General features: G+C 57.6%; 2 protein-coding genes across 2 annotated transcripts in view; one reads left to right on the plus strand and one right to left on the minus strand.

The window, feature by feature from the left end:
* The window catches only part of VOLCADRAFT_63610 (uncharacterized protein), a gene marked incomplete at both ends in the record, with an annotated part of 8,710 nt that extends 5,445 nt beyond the window's left edge, over positions 1–3,265 (plus strand). Inside the window, 6 exons of the mRNA XM_002953436.1 lie at positions 86–340; positions 710–967; positions 1,171–1,332; positions 1,901–1,990; positions 2,463–2,561; positions 3,164–3,265. Of these exons, the coding sequence (XP_002953482.1) occupies positions 86–340; positions 710–967; positions 1,171–1,332; positions 1,901–1,990; positions 2,463–2,561; positions 3,164–3,265 (966 nt within the window). The remainder of the gene's footprint in view (positions 1–85; positions 341–709; positions 968–1,170; positions 1,333–1,900; positions 1,991–2,462; positions 2,562–3,163) is intronic.
* A 4,400-nt stretch (positions 3,266–7,665) lies between these two features.
* VOLCADRAFT_106005 (uncharacterized protein) lies at positions 7,666–9,399 on the minus strand (the record flags this gene model as incomplete). Its single annotated transcript, XM_002953523.1, has 3 exons — positions 7,666–8,476; positions 8,692–9,073; positions 9,369–9,399. 3 exons carry the CDS (start codon positions 9,397–9,399, stop codon positions 8,302–8,304), a joined length of 588 nt encoding a protein of 195 aa, XP_002953569.1. The 3' UTR covers positions 7,666–8,301.
* Positions 9,400–9,869: the final 470 nt, after the last annotated feature.

Below are 9,869 nucleotides of genomic sequence, written 5' to 3' on the forward strand. Positions count from 1 at the left end.
TCTTCGACTTTTGCATCATCATCATCATGATCATCTGATTTCTCCCCCACATACACTCTCCCCCACACACGCACACACAATCCAGGTGACGTACAAGAAGCTGGGCGCCAAGCTGGCGGTGGGCATGCCCTTCAAGGACATCGCCACCTCGGACTCCATCCTCCTCCGGGAGCTGCCCCCCTCCGCCGACAAGGAGGGCCGCCGGGCGCTGCGGCGGCTGCAGGAGGTGACCACGCACGTCATCGCCCCTCTGGACGCCCTGACGCGGGACCCGCTGGCCGGGGCCATCGCCCTGGTGCCGCTGAAGCAGGCGGTGCAGGGGGGCATTGCGCTGCCCCAGGTGGGTGGAGGAGGTGCAGGGGTGTGTGCCTGTGCGTGTGTATGTATATGCGTGAGAGAGGGTGCATGTGTGTGTGCGCGTGTGTGTGTGAGAGAGAGGGTGGGTGGGTGGGTGGGAGAAAGAGACCGAACCCTGGCCTGGCGAAGATGTCTGTAGACGGCGGCCAGGATGGCGGGGTGTGCTTGCGAGTCGTAGGAAAGGTTCAGAGGAGGGAGGTGGCTGAGGTCGCGTGATCCGAGCGAGAATACATGAAGGACGGACTACCCCCCACACACACACACACACGCACACACACACACGCACACGTACACACATACACACACATACGCACACACACACACCTGTCCACCCCCCCTCTGCTGCCCTCAGGGCTCCTCCCGGTGGGCGATTGAGGTGGACGGCACTGAGACCGAGGAGCAGCTGGGGGCCCTCCAGGGCCTGGGGCCCATCGTGGTGCTGCTCAACGTCGCCGACGGAGTCAGCCGCCTGCACGCCTCCCGTCGCGTGTTCGACGCCATCAAGCGCCACAACGTCACGGCGCCCGTCATCCACAACATCCGCTTCCCGGCGGGAACCCACCGCGATGAGATCGTCATCAACACCGGCTCACTGGTTGGAGGTCTGCTGGTGAGCTTGTTGAGTTTTTTTTTGAAGTTTTGGGGGTTTAAAACACGGAAGGGGAAAATGTGGGTGAAGGGCTATTGAGCATCCTCCTCTACCTCCTCATTGGGTCCATTTGCTAATCCGCTGCCTCCGCTCCGTTACGGCCTCGGTACGGTCCCCAATACCTGGACGAATTCAACTCACTGTCGTAACCTGTCGTACGGCAGGTGGACGGTTTGGGCGACGGAGCGCTGATCGAGTGCCCTGGCGAGGATCTTGACTTTCTGCGCACGACAGCTTTCGGACTGCTCCAGGGCAGCCGCATGCGCAATACCAAGACCGAGTACGTGTCTTGCCCCTCGTGCGGCCGCACGCTGTTCAACCTGCAGGTGGGGGTGCGGGTGGCCGTGTGGAACGAATGACCAAGGGGGGGGGAAAAGGGGAAAGAGGAGGAGGGAAAGAGGGAGGGGGGAAGTGCGCCACTTTGTTGGCTGGAGGCGGGGCGGCAAACGGGAGGGAGGAGCAGTGTAATGCCGTGTTTTGACGACGGCGGTTGGGGGTGCCTGTGGTGTATGGTGTAGGTATGGTGCTGTTGAGGAGCCATAAGAGCTGGAGGAGGTGCGAGGGGATGAGGAGAGGGCCTAGGTAGGACAGTTTTCTTGGGGGTGTTTTTGGCCCGGGTGCTGCGGGGGGGGTTAGGGGTGGGCAAAAGGGAACGGCGGCGGTGGCCTTTCATCGTCGCATGTGGCACTGTATGTATGTTCACTCGGGGTTCTGCCGCCTTGCTGTTGTCATGTGAGGTGGTGTGGTCATGTGGGTTGAAAGGCTCCGCTTTGTTTTGTCTTGCCTCTCGCTGGTTGGTTGGTACCCTGTGGTGGCATGTGGTAGCTATATGTGTGGGTGTGTGTTTTCCTTCCCCACCCTCACCCCCACCCCCTCCCCTTTTCCCTCCCGCAGGAGGTGACCGACCAGATCCGGCAGCGCACGGGGCACCTGCCGGGTGTGGCCATCGCCGTCATGGGCTGCATCGTCAACGGCCCCGGTAGGGTTGCCTGCCCCTGTACATGTGCTGTGAGGGAGTTTGTGTGTGGGTGTGGGTGAGAGTGTGTGGGTGTATCGCGCACTCGCACACACTCGCACACGCACGCATACATATGCGCGTTGCGTGGGAGGCAGCCTGCTGCCACAACTGCAGCACAAGGTCGGCGGCTCATCGACATTCACATCGACTGCTGGCCCAGAAGCCTCCCACTCTGTAATAACAACAACAGCATCGACTATCGCTATCAGCTGTCAGCTATCCTCTAGTCCTATTCCTATTTCTTAACGGGATATCCCATGGGACCGCATGTGGCCCTGCTGTGGTTTGTGCTGTGGGATAAGTCCGCAGCATCATCACCCCCTTTGGTGGTGTGGAGCTCTCGCCCTCCACCATATCACACATCCTTTCCCATTCCCCCATTCTCTGTGCGGCAACCTCCCCCTCTCGCTGCCCACCGCCCGCTCCTCAACAGGTGAGATGGCTGATGCGGACTTTGGCTACGTGGGTGGTGCTCCGGGCAAGATCGACCTGTACGTGGGCAAGGAGGTGGTGCGGCGAGCTATCCCCATGGAGTCGGTGAGTGAGCCCCCCCGGGGGGGGAGGGAGGTCAGATCAATCCCCCGGTGTCTGCGGTTCGGGAGTGGTGGGAGTGGTGGTGACTGGCCGCTTATCAGTTATATAGTAGCTGCTAGAGAACTCACACGCCCCCTTCCTTTCCTGGATTATAGAGGCGGGAATGGTTGTGTCGTGTAATGCTGAAACGCGTCCAGGGGCTCCAGCTGGCTCTTTATTTTTTGACGCTGGCTTGTGGGCTGGTGTCATGTGGGGGCTCCGTCCGGAATGAAGACGGGGGTCAGAGTCCCTTCAGAAAGAGACCCCTCAGAGTGTGTCTGTCTCTCTGCTCTCTTCCGTACCTCTGCACATCACAGGAAGGTTTCGTTTTCCCCCTGGTCCTCGTTGTAGTCCCTTTGTTGGCAGCTGTGTGTCGTCCACCGCGCGATCCCCTCCTGGGCCCCTGCTTTCCGCCCATTGCCGACCTTTCCTCTCTGCGGGTGGGGCCCTAGTTGCGACGACCTTTCTGTGCAGCTTGAGGTTGTGTCCGGTGATCCACCTCATCCACCTCATCCGCCAGCATCTGAGGTTACTGGACCCTGTGTGTTTTCGTTTCCTGTCGTCAGGCCTGCGACCAACTTATTGAGCTGATTAAGGAGTATGGCCGCTGGGTGGAGCCGCCCGTGGTGGAGGAGGAGGAGGCCAAGGAGCTGGTGGCGACCGCGTGAGCTGGCAGGCAAGGCCGTGAGGGGCTGTGGGGAGGTGGAGGAGGAGGTGGAGGAGGTGGCGGCAGCACATCACCTGTCGAGGAGATGTATGGTGGTGTTGCCCGCAAGGAAACGCGAACGGGAATTTTAAAGTAGGTGATGTGTGGATGATTATTTTTCGTGGCTACAGCGCGAAGGTGTATGGAGGGGAATATGGGAAGGAGCGGCGTTCAAGTGGTGTGACGTGTCCGAGTGTTGAGTGCGAGCACCCCATGTAGGTGCGAGTGGGGCCGCTCCACAGCGAACAGGAGGATGGGCCCGGGGGAGGCCCTCTCGCCAAATTACAAAAGGATCGCACTGCGGACAGCCGCTAGGGGATGTGAGGCGGTGCGTGGCTTGGAGAGAGGAGGTTTCGTTGCGGTTGAGGCCTCGGATGTGGGCGATTGGGCTGGTGCACGCTGGTTGCTGGTGGCCTTCAATCCTACAGCGCCTGGGTGCTCGGTGCGTGTGTGTGTGTGTGTGGGGGGGGGGTGATGTCCTATGTGTCGTCGTGAGGGCCAGTCGGCCGTTCTAAGTGTGGACCCTGTGAAGGGGCTTATGTGATCCGGGGCGGCCTGTATGTATGTACGTTGTAGATATGGCCGTCGTTCTCGGATGTGTGTGCTTCCGAAAAGGCAGGCAAGTGATGCGGCTGCGTGGCGTGCTTTTGGTGTTTTGTCTTCTCGAGGTCGGCCCGTTGAGTTACGTCAGCGTGTGAGCGCACGATTTGTATGCGGAGGGTGGGGACCATAGTAGCGCACGAGGGGAAGCGTTGACCGAGAGGTATTACAGGCTCAGACGAATTAATACTCTGTTTATGCCATATGTCCTGCTTATGCCACATGGCACCGAATGTAAAGTTCGGCGTGATGGAACACTAGCCCCGGGTGCCTTCTCATTCGACTCCAGCACCTGTAGCCAACGTCAAAGGATTGGAAAGTCCCGAAGACCGAAGTTTACCACTCGCTCACCATTTCTTTCTTAGCAGCTATTCGGACCGAATATGGAGCTGTGGGCTGGGCGACACGTTTGCGCAAAGTCGTGGACAGACAAGCCACACATGTTGAGGGTTGCAACGCCGCCTCCAAATGCGCCTGTCCAGGGTCCTTTGAAGATAGTCATGAGCAGTAACGATACCTTTCTTCTTCGGCGCACCAATTTCCAGAGCACTCCAGTAAATACAATTTGAGCCTGCAAACTTAGGGCGACATTTCTGGTTGTTGTGACATACTACACACTGTAAACCCCAGGCACCAAGCACTCCAGACCAAAAGGCAATAACACAGCCTGTAAGATTGGCGCAATTCCAGATGTATCACACACACATATATATATATATATACACACACACACATACACACACACACACACGCACTGCCAGCTCCTGACCGGCGTCCCACGGTCACTGCAGTATGGCCGACCGAGCACCGGTGGATTTGCCCATCACCCGCCCACGCGGCACATCCACACACGGGAAGCAAGGTGGGCGGTCCGCCTGGCCCTGGATGCCGACCGGACGGCAGGAGCCATCGGGGACCGGACCACCACCCGGCGCCAGCACCGCCCCCTGCTCAGCCTCAGCTCCGTGCAGATGGCGGAGGCAACCTGCGGCACCGGACCCCACCCGGGGCGCTGGACACCTGGCCGCGCATCAGGCTTACATCCATCCATCCAAACCCATGGGAGCCTAAACGGAGCCCTGAACTTTAAAACGGATGACATTGCACATGTCCAGGTTGAAAACATGTTGGTATTAATTCATTTCGGGCTTTTAAGTACTGATCTGGTTACTCTTGGGTTTAAGGTGCATGGCTCCCACACATCAGCCTTAGAGACATGCATTCAACAAACCAGACGTGGAAACGGCTGCATTACCGGCGGCTGGTGGCTGGTGCTTCAACATCCCCCTCCGGGGAAACCCGATCCTGCCCAGCAGTGAAGCACGGACTGTGTGGGGGAAAGCGTATCCAGAACAGGGGCAGCAGCAAACGTGCTTGATCCCGACTTCGTGCCTGAGGAGGAAGGTGAGGCAGAGGCGGCAGCAGAATCCAGCAGGGCCCTCCACTTTACCCGGCTAGGGCTCGAAAGCCGCCACACACGGCTTGCGCCCTGCGAGGTAATGCGGACGGTGGGCGATGCGGTGCAGATCGGCCGAGCGGCAGTGAATGCCCCCGGCCATGGGGCCGCGTGGGACCAGTGGGACCAAACCCAGCTGGCGCCCCGCGGCACGACCAGCTTCCGGTCGATCCAACGCCTGCTTGCGGACATCAGGCCAGAATGGCGAGCAGCGGCAGCAGAGGTCCTGGACCACCCAGAGCATACAGCTTGACTGGACTCCGAGGACACGGTACGTGCGCAACTGTTGGGCCGTGTGGGCTGCTGGCGGCTGGGGGGCCCGCTGCACGTGTAACTGCGCGGCCACATGATCAAGTTCAAGCTCGTCGCACACCTACAGCTACAGCTGCAGGCGGTCACGGAGCGCCGGGTCGGCCTGCATGCATGCAGGTACGAACAGGAAGCGAGGCAGCAACAACCGCAGCAGCCAGCTACAACAGCCATAGCCGCAGCCGCAGCAGCGGCAGCATCAGCCCCCACGCAGCGGGGTTGCTGCATGCCGGAAACACTGCGACGGCTGTGGGCGGTCACGTGGGAGCAGGAGCACAGAGAAGCTCTCTGGCGCCTGGATATCGACGCACGCTGTTCACCTGCCCGGTAACACGCATCTACGCGGCACCCCAGTGGAGCCGTGTGGCTGTGGCGGATTCGGAGGAGCGGCAGAGGGCAACAGCAGGCGTTGCAATGCTTCCCGCGTGCGCATCACCTCTGGGAGTGGCCAGTGGCGCAGGCGGTGATACAGCAGATCGCAGCCTAGATGCCCGGACCCATATCCCGGGCGAACGTGTTGCTCGCAGAAGCACCCAGCAGGGTGCAGCAGTGCGTGTGGGACGTGGTCAGTCTCGCGGCCCTGTCCGCATGCAACGTGCAAGGGCGGGACTGCGGGCGGCAATCTGCAATCCAACCTCCGCACCCGAGGCCTCAGCAGCCCCGCTGGAGGTCGCGAGAGCCCGTGCGGTGCCGTCGACTTCTGGGAGCAGGTTCAGGGCTTTGCGGAGCTCGGCGTGTCCCGGCGCTGCTGGGACAGCGTGGGCCCCGACCATCCCATTCTATATCGGTTGTGGACGTGTGTTGCGTACAGCCAGTTAGGCTGGGAGAGGAAGGGGTGGGGGAATAGAAAGGGTGCTAGGAGGACCCCGGTAGATGGGCTATCCCGCTGGGTGGGGGGAGGGGATAGGCCCGAGGGTTTTCCTTTGTTGGGTCTGGTTATGGGGGCTTTTCGAGTTAGAGGGCTCGCCGTGCCGCAGGTTGCGCCAGGCGGGGACAGTGGGAGGTTTTTTATGAGGTCGTTGCTGTAGGGCTTGGGAACCCGCGGGACCGACCTGTGTAGTAGGGCCTGTTGCCTTAATAGGGAGGCGTAGGATATGTACAGGGTTTCGGGGTTACAGTGTCAGGCCCGGTCAGATACTTGTAACGTTCACACACACACCTACACTAGGTATCTAGCTTTACCGGAAGACATGGGTTCGGATCCCACCGCTGGTCCCCCGGATGAAATAGCTCGGGGTGATGGAGACACTGAGGTTCCTCCACTGCGCTGGGCGGTTGGTTGGCGGTTGGGCGGTTGGTTGCTCACCATGAAGGTCTTTTCCCTGCTGCAGAGCAGTGATGGAATAGTTCTGCGTAGGGCCTGGACCAGATTGTATACCAGATGGTGGTTGGATAACGAAACTGGACGGGGTCAGACTTCGCAAGGATAGGAGGCTTTAGAGCATGCGCTCAGTGGAACGGAGGTTGCTGGGCGTCTGAGCTGGTGTATATAGCTGGCTAGAGAATTCGAACAGGTGACGGCGCCTTGCAATGATGGGGGAGAACAGTTAGGATTCTGACCGATACAACGCCCCTCCATTGACGGAGTGCGTCGGCGGTCGTTCCCGTTGGGGTACGGTTAGGTGCCCCTGGCCAGCGCCAGGCCCGGATCAACATGTAACAGAAACACACAAACACAGATATCAGATTCCGTATTATACATGTATTGGAGTATACCCAGCAGAGCAGGTGGTTGCCGGCTGACTAGCAATGGTTATTGGACTGTTGTCTGGACACCGACGGTCCCCGACGACAAGTGACGACCGCCAACGCTGCACTCAAAAGCACCGGGGCCCCCTAGAGGACGATTAGTGCTGTGGGCCTGATATAGTCCACCGCTGCCTCACGAATGCCACGCTCCCAGGTGCCAAAACACGCACAGCGACGGGTTGTCGCTAGTGCTAAGAGGACATATGTGCTTCGGCTGCAAGTGAAGTGTTCTGGAATGAGATGTCTGTCCATCAATTCAGAGCTTACATCGTCATGAGGATATGGAGTGGCCCTGGCACGACATGCATCCCGCATACCGGCAAAGCCATGTGTAAAAATCATAGCGGGTTTGCCCAGCATAGCGCGCACTCCGTATGTCCTGGAGCAGGCCAGTTCACCGTACTGAATTCCTAATACACCACATATGTCAAACACTCAAATCAGTCATCATCATAGATAGTAAAGAACGTGAATTGACAAACTGGTCAACCATAATGTGTCAATTTTGAAGTTCAAGAGGGCGGAATCCCATCCAGTACAACAAAAGAAGACACGGTAAGTCAAAGCACGGTCTAACCCACGCACAGCCTGCCATTCCTGCATACCAACCGCAGCGCAGGCCACTCTTGACCGAAGCCGCAGGCACAAAATCCGTGTATTAATGTGGTAACATCTACCCGCTAACCCTTTTCCCTTCAGCACTGCTGGAGTTTAAACACAGCGCTGCTCCATCCTCACCTCGCGGTCAAAGTTTCTAAAGCTACAAAGACACTCTGTTATAGCACATGGGTGCAAACCGCGCGGCCGGCTTGCCCCGTCCTTCAAAACCCTCAACTACTCTCTAAGTAAAGCACAACTATGCATCTCTAAGCCCCCGTTCCGTTTTAGTGCTTGGGCTCGAACACCTTCCACCAGCCCGGCGTGTACCGTGCGTACGGCGCGGTCCACTTGCCCACTGGCTTAAACTCGGGGACTTCGCCACCAACGGCAAGAACCTCGCTGTCCGGCATGTCCTTCAGGTCGATGCGAAGCACGCGATCCAGACGGAGCTTCATGAACCTAGGAACGGACACGGATGTGTGCAGGTCGAATAGTCTTAGCACGCGGATCCTTTAGATCTATATTCCCCTTTACGAATAGCACATGATTATTTACTTAAAAGGTAATGAGGATCTAGGTAAGGTTACGTCTGCGAGTGCAATGCATGTGCGGTCCCAAGAAAACACCAGAAAGATCTCTCAGCCCAAAGCAATAGACCAATTCAGAGCTCTTACGTGATCCAGGTCTTATCCGTTGAAATCAGGGCGACGCAAGGACGCTTGACCTGCTTTGCCAGCTCGGGGAACTTCTTATCAAGCCAGACAGGCTCCGGAACAATATAAAAATCAATATCGCGGTTCTGCTCCTTGAAGAAGCGAACGCGCTCCCTTAGCTGCTCAGCCACCGACTCGTTCTGGGGATCATTGAAGAAGAAGTCGCAGTTGCACACAAGCGCCGACCATTCCTGCAGATCCACAATTGGAGATGAGTACAGTCGAACAATCAGGCGCCGAAGTTGCAGGACCCGCCTTGGTCTGGCTCGACTGCTGCGCCGAGGGCGACTCCGGTGCAGCGGCAGCCCGAGCAACGACGTTGGCGCGGCCGACAGCCACCTCGCTAGCACGCGCAACCGTCACAGCAGGACGTTGAGCAGTAAAGGGGCGAGCCACAAGGCGGCTGACTGGTGCAATAGATGCCTTGCGGCTGACGGCCGTGCCGGAGGTGCACTGCATACGCATGGTTTGGGCCATTTCAACTTGATTAAAGAAATGTATACGACGCTATGTGTATGCAGCTGGAAGTCTTCAGTAGAGTTATAGCAATTCCAGATTGTGTAATTATCGATATTTTAAGCAAAGGCTGATTCCGACCCAAAGACGGTACGATTGCCGAGAGGTACAACCGAGCGTACCTGCTTGTGACCTAGCAATCTCGTTGTACATGCATGCACTCAGTATCTCATGTAAAGTCTCAGGATCCTCTGCGCGAGAATTCTACAGATGAAATGTTTCCAAGACGACGTGCGTGACACTGCCTGATTTAGGATCTCCACATGCATTTACATAACTCAGACATGCGATAGTTGTGTCAACATGAAACATTTACCAAAGGTGTTAGGTCAGCCGATTGCCGTGCCGATAACCCCCAACTTCCGCTTGGACTTGCTTAGCCCCTTCTAGCCCCACAAGGCAGTCCGTGTGTAATGTTAAATATGAAGGACATGATGAATTAATCTTGAGCGATAACATACGCCCGTTCGAGCTTTCAATAGCAAGAGTCATGGATAGCAAGGAATGTAGAATGCAGTTATTCAGCCTAATTTGGAAAAAGCCAAGTTTCCATTACGCACATCGTCTTCATTTTAGGGGATTGTGACGTTTTTGGCTATCATAGCATAGCATAGCATAATGCG

This window comes from Volvox carteri (genome assembly GCF_000143455.1).
Source record: "Volvox carteri f. nagariensis unplaced genomic scaffold VOLCAscaffold_36, whole genome shotgun sequence".
Lineage (NCBI taxonomy): Eukaryota > Viridiplantae > Chlorophyta > Chlorophyceae > Chlamydomonadales > Volvocaceae > Volvox > Volvox carteri.